General features: G+C 46.2%; 2 protein-coding genes across 9 annotated transcripts; one reads left to right on the forward strand and one right to left on the reverse strand.

Moving 5' to 3' along the window:
- Positions 1-936: 936 nt before the first annotated feature.
- LOC105468340 (ribonuclease P/MRP subunit p38) lies at positions 937-6,586 on the reverse strand. 8 transcript variants are annotated; one of them, XM_011718428.3, is made up of 3 exons: positions 6,481-6,586; positions 2,852-2,961; positions 937-1,886 (listed from the first exon to the last, which is right to left on the reverse strand). In XM_011718428.3, exon 3 carries the CDS (start codon positions 1,874-1,876, stop codon positions 1,028-1,030), a length of 849 nt encoding a protein of 282 aa, XP_011716730.2. In that variant the 5' UTR covers positions 1,877-1,886; positions 2,852-2,961; positions 6,481-6,586; the 3' UTR covers positions 937-1,027. The 8 variants fall into 8 exon arrangements, with proteins under 8 accessions (XP_011716730.2, XP_011716729.2, XP_070926552.1 ...); XM_011718427.3 differs by lacking the exon at positions 6,481-6,586 and adding an exon at positions 6,137-6,469; XM_071070451.1 differs by lacking the exon at positions 6,481-6,586 and adding an exon at positions 5,803-6,116.
- Positions 6,587-6,670: 84 nt separating this feature from the next.
- RPP38-DT (RPP38 divergent transcript) lies at positions 6,671-8,873 on the forward strand. Its single transcript, XM_011718435.3, is given in 4 exon segments — positions 6,671-6,793; positions 7,015-7,160; positions 7,162-7,461; positions 7,463-8,873. Coding segments are annotated over 3 exon segments (468 nt in total). The 5' UTR covers positions 6,671-6,793; positions 7,015-7,055; the 3' UTR covers positions 7,526-8,873.
- Positions 8,874-14,992: the final 6,119 nt, after the last annotated feature.

The raw sequence follows: 14,992 nt of genomic DNA on the forward strand, positions 1-14,992 counted from the left end.
TTCCTAACCTGAAGGACTCTTGTCACACACCCACCTCTGAGAACACAAGCTCCTCAGTTTTTTTAATCTTTTGGCCACATTTCATCCAATTACCATAATACCTTTTATACATGTTAGATTTCCAAGGAGGTAAGTGAATCACGTAATGGGGGTGAACTCTTCCCAATCAAAATACCTTATCTGGCTTTCTCTGTGTTGTTGCTATTTTTTCTGTAAATATTAAGCCTTTCTCCCAAGCCCATGTCTATTCCTACCTAAAAGTCAAATTGACATGAAGTGAAAAATGATTATTGCTCCTGAAGACAATAGATTGCTTGGCATTTGGGATCTTTCCTTTAAAACTGATAATGCTTCCCCAATTCAGTTCCATCTATCTGACTGACTAGAGCATTTACTGTGGCATTTTCCAGGTTTGATAGGAAAATGCTAAGCGTTGTAGGACACCAATATTCTTGCTCACAGGCACTCTACCAGCCTTTGAAAAAGTCAATTTAGGCCGGGCACGGCTGCTCAGGCCTGTGATCCCAGCACTTTGGGAGGACGATGCGGGCAGAGCATGAGGTGAGGAGTTCAAGACCAGCCTGACCAACATGGTGAAACTCCATCTCTACTAAAAATACAAAAAAGTGAGCTGGGTGTGGTGGCACGCACCTGTAATCTCACCTACTCAGGCGGCTGAGACAGGAGAATCGTTGAACCCAGGTGGCAGAGGTTGCAGTGAGCCGAGATTGTGCCACTGCACTCCTGCCTGGACAAGAGTGAAACTCTGTCTCAAAAAAAGAAAAGGAAGAAGTCAATTTAAATACGCATGAACACTAGTTTCAATAAACTTCTGTTTGGGTATTCCTATTTTTGAATATTTCCTGCACTTAATATCTGTGCCATAGTTACAAAGAGTCTTACACATTTGAATATTATCAAACAGGACTGTATGAATCTATGTAAATATAACTCATTTTATTAGTTGTAAGGCTTCTTCACAAGGTGTGCTTTCACAAACAGTATGACATGGCAAGTTTATGCAAGATTACTTTGGAGTAGCTTTTTTACTTTTGGGTGGTTTCCTTTTCTTATTAGGGTTTGGAATCAGTTTCTTGATTTTAAGGGGTTGTAATGTTACAGAAGCCTGCTGACCGTCAGCAAGCTTTCTCTTAGGTTTTGACAGATCTTCAAATGAAGTGTCCAGAAGCTCTTTGTCTTGGCTTTCCAGAGGTTCAGTCTCTAAACTTTCCCCAGAATCTTCAGTTCTGTCTTGAAGCCATGGTACACTTAAACTGGGGACTCTGGGGATGATGGCTCTTACCTCGTCCACAAAGTCAGTGGTGTTCTTTTTGAAGCCCAAGGCTAGAACACATTTTAAGCCAATGACGGGGGCGATTCTCTCACTGAGCTGGGGGACCTGACAGGCAGGGACGGTTCTGCTGAGGCTTAACTGAATCAGGTGTGAGGTGATAATGGCAGGCTTGACTGATTTACACACCAGAACTAACAGCAGTTCACTCCTTTCCAGGGCTCTGGTAACTTCGTTAACGCCAATGGCAAGCTGCTTCCTGATGTGTGCAGGCGTCCACCCTGACACTTGCTGCTTAGCGTCTGTTTTCTCCTTCAGATCCTCACTAATATCAACAGCATTGCTGCATTTCTCTCTGCTTTCTTTTTTCAGAAAAGGGGTTTTGTTCTTTTTCTTCCTATCTTCAATCTTCTGAAGTCCAATAGCTTTAAGCCTGTCCTCAAGCGTCTGTAGGATGAAGTGCATATCCTCGCTCTCCAGAGGGCTCCAGCAGATGGTGTATGGGTTGTTCAACGACGTCTTCACAACCAGAGGTCTCGTCTTACGGACAGATCCCCGCCCCGGTGCTTGAGGAGCTGCAGCCATTTTAAAAATCCTTCCAAGAAGCAAAATGACAACAGAAAAAATTCATGTTAGTGACAATTGCATAACTTAAGAGTATCTTGGTTGTACTCTCTTTCTTTTTTTTTTTTTTTTGAGACAGAATTTCACTTTTGTTGCCCAGGCTGGAGTGCAATGGCACAATCTCGGCTCATTGCAACCTCCACCTCCTGGGTTCAAGTGATTCTCCTGCCTCAGCCTCCCGAGTATCTGGGATTACAGGCACCCGCCACCAAGCCCAGCTAATTTTTCTATTTTTTTAGTAGAGACGGGGTTTCACCATGTTGCCCAGCTGGTCTCAAACTCCTGACCTCAGGTGATCCACACGCCTCGGCCTCCCAAAGTGCTGGGGTTACAGCCGTGAGCCACTGCGCCCAGCCTGTATTCTGATTCTTGATAAGCTAGAGCAAGCCTCATTATATAAGTCCAATTAGGTGAGCATACACTTGTCTTCTTTTTAAAGATTAAGTAATTTTATTTCTCCCCATTTTTCTTACCCCATTTTAAATGCTCCACTGGGGCCCTTTAAAAAAAACTCAGGACAATGGATGACCAGGGTTTAATTTTCCCCATTTTTTTTGACTTTTTCTTTATTCCTATACAAGCAATATGTGAAAGTTTTCATTATTGCAATCGTAGTACAATTCCGTTTGTCTATTTCATTTATTAAAAATATGCTGTTTCTACTTGTTCATAATTAACCTTTTAGTGACTGTAGGGTATTAATCTTATAACTTGTTATTGTTTTCCAAAATGCTGTCTAGTTGGTCTTCCATTCATTCACTCAACAAATACTCTAGGCCTGGCACAGTGGCTCATGCCTTCAGTCTCAGAATTTTGGGAGGCTGCGGTGGACAGGTCACTTCAGCCCATGAGTTCGAGACCACTCTGAGCAACATGGAGAAACCCTCTACCAAAAAAAAAAAAAAAATACGTAAATTAGCTAAGTGTGAGGCATACCTGTAGTCCCAGCTACTTGGGAGACTGAGGTGGGAGGATCACTCGAGCCCAGGAGGTCAAGGCTGCAGTGAACGTGATCGTGCGGTGCCCAGTAACACATCTGACTCTATCTGCAAAAAAAAAAAAAAAAAAAAAAAAGATCTGAGCCCCTCCAGTGTGCAAGTGGCGTTCTAGGTCCTGGGGCTCACAGTAAACAATGTCCACCCACGCAGAGCGCACAATCTGCAAGGACTCTGGTGGCCTCTGCCATTCAAAACCAATCAGGTGTGGTATTTTAAAGAACTGAACAGTCATCTCATGATTAAGACTTCAAATAATTCTGTCATGTCCATTTTTGTAAGTCTCCCCACCTCCCAGGGCCCTAAATTTCTTGAATATCCTTCCTACAGCACTTGATATGTATGCAGGCATACACTCCCCTTTCTTTTTTTGTGTTTTGAGACAGAGTTTCGCTTTCGTTGCCCAGGCTGTAGTACAGTGGCACGATCTCGGCTTATTGCAACCTCTGCCTCTCAGGTTCAATTGATTCTCCTGCCACAGCCTCCAGAGTAGCTGGGATTACAGGCGCCCAACACCATGCCTGGCTACTTTTTGTAATTTTAGTAGAGACGGGATTTCACTATGTTGGTCAGGCTGGTCTCGAACTCCTGACCTCAGGAGATCTACCCACCTCAGCCTCCCAGAGTGCTGGCATTACAGGTGTGAGCCACCACTCCCGGCCATTCCTCCTTTTTAGGGGGGCCCCGAGCTGACTTTTCTGGCTGGCAATTTCATGAAGACTAGGGAAATGTAATGAAATTTAAAGATATTAATCCATTGAGGAAAAATGAGAAGGATGCTTAATGGGGAAAATATAAACTACTGGTCCAGAGGGCATATCCTGTTTATCCTTCCCAGAGGCAAATACACATTCCTTTCTCTTCCCTATTTTCTTCCCTTCCTTCCTGGGGCTCAGTTAGAATCACAGGGACCCACCTGGCAAAACTAAAGGAAGTTATGTCCTTTCCATTTATACTTCCATTTACTAGGCTGGTAGCTGATGTTGAAGGCAAGTGTGCCTCAGTAGTGTATCGCTGTATAAAGCACTCTCTCCATGGATTATTTGCTTCTCACAGCATTCCTATAGAATTCCCCAATGTGTGCATTAGGAAACTGACTCACTGCCCGGAGTCACAACTAGTTTTCCAAATTCCAAGTTTTCTGTTCTTTCAATCCTTGCTACACCTCAAAAATAACCTGTGGCTTCTTAAAACAGGCAGATGGTTGGTCCTCAACCCAGATCTACTGAATTGGAATCTTCAGGAATAAGACCTGGGCATCTGTGCTTATAAAAAGCTGCCCTAGGCCGGGTGCAGTGGCTCATGCCAGTAACCAAAGCATTTTGGGAGCCCGAGGCAGATGGATCACAAGGTCAGGAGTTTGAGACCAGCCTGGCCAATATGTTGAAATCCCATCTCTACTAAAAAATACAAAAAAATTAGCCAGGCATAGTGGTGCCTGCCAGTAATCCCAGCTACTCGGGAGGTTGAGGCAGAATTTCTTGAACCCAGGAGGCAGAGGTTGCAGTGGGCTGAGATCGCGCCACTGCACTCCAGCCTGGGCGACAGTAAGACTCCATATCAAAATAAATAAATAAATAAATGCCCCCGTGAATCTGATTCAGAACCGCAATCAGGAACCACTGGTGTAGGACGGGGTGCTTCCATGCTGGACAGCCCCGAGGAAGGGCCCCCTGAGCGCTATTGGTCTCTGATACTCTTCCCAGACACCTTCCCACAGAAAACCCAAATTCAGCTCCTTGGGGTGAGAGATCACACCCTGGTCGTCTCGGTACTGCCCACTGCTGGAGACTTCTGGGGCCTAAGCTGCTTCCTTCACAGTGGCCACACTGCCCCCTGACCCCATTATCTTTGTGCTCCCCAGAGCTCAGGGAATCAGGAAGAAAAGTGGCTCATCCAGATGCAATGCGGTGACTGCGAGGGGCTGGCATCAGGTTCAAAGTGGTCAGGAAGAGGGAAATAAGTGACAGAGGGGTGAAACAAACAGGATGGAACAGAGCTCTTGGCAACTGCAAGTCAGATCATGTCTCCGCATCCAAACACCACAGAGTAAATACTTAAAACCATGCTCCGGAGGGATCACAAAACAGGCTATAAACTTCTCCCGCCTGCAGAATCTGCTAGGGAGATAAAGAGAGCCAAGTAGTTTGCATAAGCATAATCTCATGCAATATAATCCAGAAACAAAATACTGACTGGTAAGATTTTATAGCTTTAGAGAAAGGGAGAAAAATAAGGCTTTGCTGAGGTCCTTTTAGAGCTGTGTCTCAAGAGGCGTCTGCTGCCTATAGATCAAGGGCAAACACTTTTTTCTAGACAGTCTTGCCCTGTCACCTGGCTGTAATGCAGTCGTTTGATCACGGCTCACTGCAGCCTTGAACTCTTGGGTTCAAGCGATCCTCCCACCTCAGCCTCCTGCTAAGTAGCTGGGATTATAGGCGCACACCACCAAGCCCAGAAAAGTTTTTTAATTTTTAAATTTTCTGTATAGGCTGGGCACGGTGGCTCACGCCTGTAATCCCAGCACTTTGAGAGGCCAAGCTGGACGGATCACTTTAGGTCAGGCGTTCGAGACCAGCCTGGCAAATATGGTGAAACCCAGTCTAAACTAAAAATACAAAAATTAGCCAGGTGTGGTGATGCGTTGTGGCGCGCGCCTGTAGTCCCAGCTACTCGGAAGACTGAGGCAGAAGAATCGCTTGAACCCGGCAGGAGGAGGTTGCAGTGGGCCAGGATCGCGCCACTGCACTCCAGCCTGGGCGACTGCTATGTCTCAAAAAAAAAAAAAAAAAAAAAAAGCAAGTTCCAATAAGTTCAATGTGGCTGGGGCAGAGATGCTAGAGAAAGCAGTGAGAAACTAGGAAAGGTGGGTAAGAACCAGATAATGAAGACCTTTGCAAGCCTTCCAGTGTGAAGCAACTTTAACGTCTAAAGCAGAGGCGTCATGATTAGAAAGACGTTATAGATCTTTGTGGATCTGGGCAAAGGAAGAATCCTTGAGCAGCAAACACGCCCCCGGAGTCGTCCAGGTTAGAAATGGCGGTGGCCTACACTAGAGACACCGCAGAAAGGACTGGAGAGAAATACATGTTAGTCGGAAAAGAAGGTAGAATCTCCCGACACAGTAGTGACCAGCTGGGAGTAAAGGTGAGAAGGGTATCGGTGGTGACTTCCGGTTTCTGGATCCCGCCGGTAGCCGAGGGGCGACGGCCGACCCAAAGCTCACCTCCCCACTGCACGCCGCCCCTGGATCGGACCGTGTCTCCTTGGAGACCGTGGAGAACAGAACGGCCGGCGTGCGGTTTTCGCTTTGCACTCCTGGTGCCCAGACGGCGCTGCAATCCAGCAGAGGAGCCCGAGGAGAGGCGCGGAAGCTCTGGGTGCACACGCCTGGCCCGGGACTGGGTAGCCCAACCGAGAGGGCGGCGGGTTCCGCGGCCACGCAAGAGGCGTCGGGGAAGCAGCGGAGGCCTTGCGTGCGCGCGGGCTTCGGCCTCCAGATTCCGTGGAGTCCCGGGCCCGATCCCCCCGGGGCTGGCCTCCTGCCCTACGTGGGCCCCGCGCGCCCACCTGGAACTCACGGTGGCGGATCCGCCTTCACCTGAGGGTTGCAGCACCGGCTCCAAGTGCGCCTGCGCCGCGCATGCGCAGAGCGCTCGCCTCCGGGCTTCGCCTCCCAGACGCGACGGGGCGGAGCGGAAGCGCTAGGAGCACTGCAGGTTTCGTTATCCTGTGTTAGGTCACTCCGGAAAGGGGAAAGCAGCCCACAGCGTCGCGCGGCCCGGAAACAACACAACGAGGCCCCATCTTTTAGATTCGAGTTTAGGCCCCGGGGTGGAGGCTCCGGACTGGGCCCCCTACAACGGCAGTGCGCAGGCGCGAGGTCTGTATCGCGAGACCATAAAGTTGCCCGGGTAACCAGACGCTCAGGGCTTGGACCTTCTGGTTGTTCGGAGGCCAGCCTACCGCCAGTGGTATCCCGAGGGCAGGCTCTCTCCGGGCGTCTGTGCTCCCCTCTCTCTTATAACCCAGTTTCTACCTTTCAGTGCCTGGGAGTCTTAGCCCTCTATCTCTATTCCCTTTTCTGTATTTGCTTTGCCTCAGGGACGCACAACCCCAGCCCCTGTCCCAGTGAACCCGTCGCCATGGAATCCCTGCAGACTCCCCAGCACCACGAAAATCAAGATAAAAGGGAGAAGGAGTGTGGGGTAAAACACATGCCTATGGGCAATAATGCAAGGAATCTTGAGCTCCGAAAAGAGAAAGGCGATAGGAGTTGCCTTGAGTTCAGCAACAGCTGCGCGGAATATCCTGCCCGGCGTACACTGTGGCTGCTCCAAGCAATGGAGACTAAAGTTACCATCGGAGTCGCTGCAACGTCAGGGACAAGTGATGAAGCAGCCTAATAACATTTTAAAACTCAGGAATCTGGATCCGTTGATCTACCCTTGGCCAGAACTTAGAAGACGGCAGGTTGCTTCTGACCTAATGAGCCCCCTCCTCCTCCCCGGTTTTTCCGGCCTCACTTGGGCCCCCTTCCTTTTCCTCTTCTATATATCTGCCTCCTTTTCTCACTCTCTTCACTGTTCGTTTTGTTTCCTATTTTCTGGTATAGTTTCTGTGCTTTATTTATTATTATTATTATTATTTTGAGACAGTTTCGCCCTCGTGTCCCAGGCTGGAGTGCAATAGCGTGATTCTGGCTCACTCCAACCACCGCCTCACGGGTTCAAGCGATTCTCCTGCCTCAGCCTCCTGAGTAACTGGGATTACAGGCACAGGCCACCAGCCCAGCTAATTTTTGTATTTTTAGTAGAGACAGTGTTTCACCATGTTAGTCAGGCTGGTCTCGAAATCCTAACCTCAGGTGATCCGCCTGCCTCGGCCTTCCAAAGTGCTGGGATTACAGGCTTGAACCACGGTGCCCAGCCTCTATGATTTCAATTTTCATGTTTAAGTACCTGTGTAGAACCTAACTGTCCATAAAGCAAACACACAAAGAAGATTTGGCTTTCGGTCAGAGATCATTGGAGGTGACACAGGGTAAAGTGCAATGTGATTTTTATCGGAATTAGTAAGATTAAAAAGAGATGACAGTGAGTTTGTAAGAACAGGTTTGTGTTTCATCAAATGAATTGTGTGAGTTCGCTATGATGAACTGCAAGCAGCTTGCATGTCCAAAAACAAATAGAGACACACGGGTCTAATTAAAATGCTAAAGTAATAGGAAGGAGACATCCATACGTTTTTGTCCCCCTAAGGTTCCAGATTTATAGTTTGAGCATCATCTCAGCTTACATTTTCTCTATGAAAAACATCAGCCATTACATTACTTGGCTCTGGGTTGAAATCCTAACTTCAACTGAAGATCTTATGACCTAGTCAAGTTTATTAACCTCCTCTATGAAGTGATAAAAATAGTATCTCTTGTGAGGATTAGAAGAGATGATCCTCTATGCTAAGATGATTATTACGTGCGGAACACATAGTTAAGTGCTTGATAAATTGAACTGTGGTGAATCCAGTCTCAACCATGGCAAAACTAAGTTAATAAAAATGAAACATAACCTCTATTATTTTAGTGCTTGTGTTTTATTTTAAAACTAGCAGTTTAATTTCTACAAGGATTTTGCTAAAATTAACAAGTACATTTCGAAAGTAATTTCTCTCCCTCTTCTATCACACAAACATTACAACCAAAAAGTAACAAACATGCTCCCATGACCCAATCACACCCATTTTTTCTTTAGTGTTCCCTTCTACTTTGTTTCACATATGTGCATGCTTTTACATTAAAATAATACAGATTCAATCTTCTGATTTTCTTCACACATAACACTTTTTCATGTTTCTCAAATTATTACTTTACATATTTGATATCCTATTCTGAAGAATCAGTTTTGTTTTATTTTTGAGACAGGATCTTGCTCTGTTGCCCAGGCTAAATGGTACCATCTCAGCTCACTGCAACCTCCTCCCAAGCACAAGTGATCCTCCCACCTCAGCCTCCCGAGTAGCTGGGACTACAGGAGCATGCCACCAAGCCTGGCTAATTTTTGTACTTTTTGTAGAGATGGGGTCTCACCATGTTGCCCAGGCTGGTCTTAGACTCCTGGGCTCAAGTAATGCTCCCACCTCGGCCTCCCAGAGTGCTGGTATTACAGATACGCACCACCACAACTGGCCAGTTTTACTTTTTAATGACAGTAATGACAGTCCTGTAAAATCTGTTTGGTCTTTGAATATTAGAGCTTTCTTTTTATATTCTAGAATTGGACTACTGTTTGATTTGTATGCTTTCCATTGTTTGACAATGACTTAAGATTCTGAGTGATGGCCAGCTGTGGTGGCTCACACCTGTAATCCCAGCATTTTGGGAGGCTGAGGCAGGAGGATTGCTTGAGCCCAGGAGTTCAAGACCAGCCTAGGCAACATGACAAAACCCCGTATCTAAAAAAAAAAAAAAAGCTAGGCATGGTGTGTGCCTGTAGTCCCAGCTACTCCTGGGGCTGAGGCTGGAGGATTGCTTGAGCGTAGAAAGTGGAGGCTTCTGTGAGCTATGATCACATCATTGCACTCCAGCCTGGGCAACATGGTGAGACCCTGTCTCCAAAACAAATAAATACATAAAAAGCTTCTGAGTAATAAATTATATAATTAGCCACCATCTTTTGATGAAATAAGTGAAGGTCCCAACAAGAAAATTTGTCAACAGAAGAATGTAAGGGAATTGATCACCAGATTCTTCTATTCTTCTTTTCCTCCATGGTATTCTGACCTTAGTGCGCGCTCTCTCTCTCTCTCTCTCTCTCTCTCTCTGTGTGTGTGTGTGTGTGTGTGTGTGTGTGTGTGTGTTATCATGTATAACAATAGTTGTTAGGTAAACAATTTGTTATTTTACATCAGTTACTAAGCATGAATTTTAATGATGAGCTGCAAAATGAGTATTGAAAGCTCTATTAACTGGGACTGTATAGTACTCCAAGGAATATCTATGTCCACAGAGACAAGGTGAAGGTGAGGAGTTTCAAGCAGTTAAGCAATTCTCAGGCCTCACAAAACAGCAAAATCAAGACCAACATGATGTCAGCTCCCTGCATCTCTAATCCCATGGGACAGCATTGCCAGTCTCAGAGGTCGGATGACAGGTGTTATGAGTGGTAGGTCACTCTGTCAAGGAACAAACTGTAAACTTCAGCAAGCAGTTCCAGACTTACACAGAAACCTGTGGCTCTGTCCTAAAGTGAAGCAACTTGTAGGGGGTGCAGAGAAAGGAGAAGATGGAAAGCCCTAGTCTCAACTAAACTAGAGACATAGATGAGAAACACCCTTGTCAGACTCTTCTATAAGATAGGTAAGCCCTGTGGGCAAGGTCATCCTTGAGCTGAACCGGAAGCTCCCTGGCATGGCCTTCTGTGTCCCTACTGCCAGCGTGTCAGTCATGGACCTGACCTGCCATCTGGAAAAATCTGCCAAATAGGATGACATCAGGAAGGTGGTGAAGCAGGCTTTGGAGGGCCCCTCAAGGGCATCCGGGGCTACACCGAGCACCAGGTCATCTCCTCCAACTTCAACAGCGACACCCACTCTTTCACCTTCGATGCTGGAGCTGGCATTGCCCTCGATGACCACTTTGTCAAACACATTTCCTGATAGGACGATGAGTTTGGCTACAGCAACAGGGTGGTAGAGCTCATATGGCCTCCAAGGAGTAAGACCCCTGGACCACCAGACCCAGTGAGAGCACGAGAGGAAGAGAGAGGCCCTCACTGCTGGAGAGTCCGTGCGCCACTCAGGCCCCACCACACGGAGAATCTCCCCTCCTCACAGTTTCCACGCAGACCGCGTGAAGAGGGAGACACCTAGGGAGCCCCACCTTGTCGTGTGCCATCAATAAAGTCTCCTCACTCAATCAAAAAAAAAAAAAAAAGGAAACCTTGCTGCCAGGGAAATCCAGGCATTTGTCCAGGACTCAGGGTAGACTGCAGTCAGGCCTTGGCTATGTGGCTATGTGGGGATGTCCAAGGTTATCAGGGGTCTTGGCAGTGCTGTCTTATGAAAATAGGGAAATTCGAAAGACCTTTAATCCTTCCTTTCTATCCCCTTCCTCCCTTTCTTCCCCACCCCTCTTTTTTTCCCATAGGTACGATATTCATTGAATTGCTAGTGTTGAGGATAAAGCGGTGAGCCAGAGTTCTAAAGGAGGAGAAAGGGTAAACAAAGAACGTAAATGATATAAGTTGTCAGATGATTCAAAGTGCTACAGAAAAAAAGCAGGGAAGGCCAGGCATGGTGGCTCACGCCTGTAATCCCAGCAGTTTGGGAAGCTGAGGCGGGTGGATCACTTGAGGTAAGGAGTTCGAGACCAGCCTGGCCAACATGGTGAAACCTGGTCTCTACTAAAAATACAAAAATTAGCTGGATGTGGTGGCGCACACCTGTAATTCCAGCTACTCGGAAGGCTGAGGTAGGAGAATCACTTGAACCTGGGAGGTGGAGTTTGCGTGAATCGAGATCATGCCACTGTACCCCAGCCTGGGCAATAGAGTGAGACTCTGTCTAAGAAAGAAAGAAAGAGAGAAAGAGAAAGAGAGAGAGAGAGAGAGAGAGAGAGAGAGAGAAAGAGAGAGAGAGAGAAAGAAAGAAAGAAAAAGAAAGAAAGAAAGAAAGAAAGAAAGAGAAAGAAAGAAAGAAAGAAAGAGCAAGGAAGAGTGGAAGGGGGTGCTAGGATGGGTGATAAAAGGCCTCCTGAGAGATGACAGATGAGCAAAGACCTAGAGGAGTGGAAGCACTGAGCCAGGCCGACCATGGGAAGATAATTCTGAGGTAGAGACGCGAGAGCAGGAGTGCAATAGGCCTGTTTGAACAGCCGGGAGGCCAAGTGGAGTAGAAACCCTTTGAAGGTAGGTAAGAATGAGAACAGAAGAAAGACGGAGAGAGATGGCCAGAGGCTCATAGGCCAGAAGACCAGACTAAAGCTATTTCTTGTCTCAAAGTCTTCCTGGAGGTGTTGCCATGTTGACTGAGTCTTAAGAGTTGGCTTAGTTAAGAAAGTGGGAAAAGAGCCAGGTGTGGTGGCTCACGCCTGTAGTCCCAACACTTTGGGAGGCCAAGGCAGGTGGATCACTTGAGGTCAGGAGTTCGAAACCAGCCTGGCCAACATGGCGAAACCCCATCTCTACTGAAAATACAAAAATTAGCCGGGCACGGTGGCATACGCCTGTAATCCCAACTACTAGGGAGGCTGAGGCAGGAGAATCACTTGAATCCAGGAGGTGGAGGTTGCAGTGAGCCAAGATCTTGCCATTGAACTCCAGCCTGGGTGATAGATTGAGACTTCGTCTCAAAAACAAACGAGAGAGAGAGAGAAGAAAGAAAAAAAGAAAGGAAAGGAAAGGAAGGGAAAGAAAGAAAGAGAGAGAGAAAGGAAGGAAGGAAGGAAAAGAAAAGAAGAAAGGAGGGAAGGAAGGAAGGGGAAGGAAGGAAGGAAGGAAGGAAGGGAGGAAAAGAAAGAAAGAAAGAGAAAAAGAGAGAGGGAGGGAGGGAGGGAAAAGAAAATAAAAGAAGAAAAAGAGTGTTCCAGACAGTGGAGCGGCAACTATCCAACAACCTGGAGAAAGGGAAGTTGAAGTCCTTCAGTTACTCAGGGTGGAGCATCCATGCCTGTGGGAAAGAGTGAGAGATGTGGTTGAAGAGGTCAGCAGGACCTGGTCCATCCTGGAGGACCACATGTATTATTCAGAGAAGGAGAGCTAAATTGTCATTGCAGAGAAGAGAGCAAAACCATGGATGCATCATTCGTGAGGCTTGGGTCCAACCCTACAGCCATTACATCAAAATGGTGGTGGGAAATAGGGATCAGATTGGGGTTTGTGTCTTTTTTCCAGGTAATTGAATGCACTGCCATGGTTAAGAAATGTTCATCTTGACGGTATTAAAGATTCAATGCAATCCCTATCAGAATCCCAATGGATGTTTTTTTTAAATAGAAAAATAAAAACCTATTCTGAAACTCATGCTATGGTTTTTATTTTATTTTATTTTATTTTATTTATTTATTTATTTTTGAGACAAGAGTCTCACTCTGTTGCCCAGGCTGGAGAGCAGTGGCATGATCTTGGCTCACTGCAACCTCTGGCTCCCAGGTTCAAGCAATTCTCCTTGCCTCAGCCTCTCAAATAGCTGGGATTACAGGTGCCTGCCAGCATGCCCAGCTAATTTTTGTATTTTTAGAAGAGATTTTTAGAAGAAAAGTTTTTGCCATGTTGGCCAGACTGGTCTCGAACTCCTGACCTCAAATCATCTGTCCACCTCGGCCTCCCAAAGTGCTGGGGTTACAGACATGAGCCACCGTGCCTGGCCCTTTCTTGCGTCTTGAGACAAGACCCACATGACCTGGCAATGAGATGGGGAATGGCAACCCAGGAGAAGAAAATACTTTCAAAAGAGGTCTTAAAAGAACATTCTGGATTTAGAGAATAAAGCAGAAAACAATGTAGCGTCCGTCCCTCCCCTCTTCTGGTTTCTTACAGCGACGATAATTCCAGAATGTCTCAGCTGAAGATATGGACTGATACCCGCACTCAGTGCAGTATTTCCCGCTGAAACACCGCGGACCGGGTGCTGCCGGCAGCCAGGACTAGGTTACCAGAGGAAGGCCAGGCTGTGCTGAAGCTGCAGTGAGCCTTAGTACCCCACGGGACCTTTCCCATCGTCTAGGACTTCAAACACAAACAACTGCCCAGTAGGTTTTTCTAACATTTTGCTTTTGGTCCTTTACTTGGAAATGCACTGATTTCACCACGAAAATATTTGTGAGGAGAAAAAAAAGATTTTCATGAAAAAGCAAATATTTTTTAAATGTAGCTTTATGCAAAAACAAGCTGAAAGGTTGCTTGTTGCATTGTCGTACGCTCAAGCTCAGTCACTTTGCCGTATTGAGTTTCTTTTTTCTCCCAGTCACCCTTCTCCATCAATGCGAAGCGTCGGAAATTAGCTCCTCATATGACCAGCCAATTCGGTTCCAGTCCTTTGGAAATGTAATCCTATTCGGCGTGTCTGCAGACTTGGAGTGACACTGGGTTTGTTTCCCTGGAAAACTGGGTCAAATTGAATAGGCTTTTAGTCCTGTGCCTTTACCATAATTAAAAACGAGTTAGGCTGATTGTAGCATGTGTCCAGAATTTAGGTGTTTTTGCTTTATAAAGAGGAGAAGAGGTGCAAACCACAGGCCACTTTCACTCATGATAAACTGCGCCTAGAGGCAGAGTGGAGGAGACGCATTCATCATTCACGTTTCTAGGAATAATGGACAGGAGAGAAGTATGTATAAAGAAGGAATCCTGTGCTTCAGGAGGCCAAGGTGGGAGGATTGCTTGAGGTCAGGAGTTCAAGACCAGCCTGGGCAACCTCACCTCTCTTTAAAAAGAGAGGTACTTTTAATGTATAAAATTTTTAATTTTTAAAATTTTAAATATAAATGTATATATATAAATTTTTAGAGAAAAAATATTTTATATATACCTAGCAAGACCCCTCACCTCTGTATAAAATTTTAAATGCATATATATTTATTTATTCTTTTTTTTTTTTTTTTGAGATGGAGTTTCGCACTTGTTGCCCAGGCTGGAGTGCAATGGCGCAATCTCGGCTCACAGCAACCTCCACCTTCCAGGTTCAAGAGATTCTCCTGCCTCAGCCTCCCAAGTAGCTGGGATTACAGGTATGCGCCACCACACCCAGCTAATTTTGTATTTTTAGTGGACACCAGGTTTCTCCATGTTGGTCAGGCTGGTCTCGAACTCCCGACCTCAGGTGATCTGCCAGCCTCAGCCTCCCAAAGTGTTGGGATTACAGGAGTGAGCCACTGCCCCCGGTCAATACATATTTACATATATACATTCTTTTAAAAATTAAATACATTACGTATATATTTTAGAGTTGGGGGGGTCTCTCTAGATAAATATGTATATTCTTTCTTTCCTCTCTCTTCCTTTCTTTCTTTCTTCTTTTTTAAGAAGGCATTCCAGGGGAGGCCTGTGCCCTGGGGAGACCTCTCTGGGTTTCCTGCAAAGACCCTCTT

The sequence above is a fragment of the Macaca nemestrina genome, chromosome 9 (assembly GCF_043159975.1).
Source record: "Macaca nemestrina isolate mMacNem1 chromosome 9, mMacNem.hap1, whole genome shotgun sequence".
Lineage (NCBI taxonomy): Eukaryota > Metazoa > Chordata > Mammalia > Primates > Cercopithecidae > Macaca > Macaca nemestrina.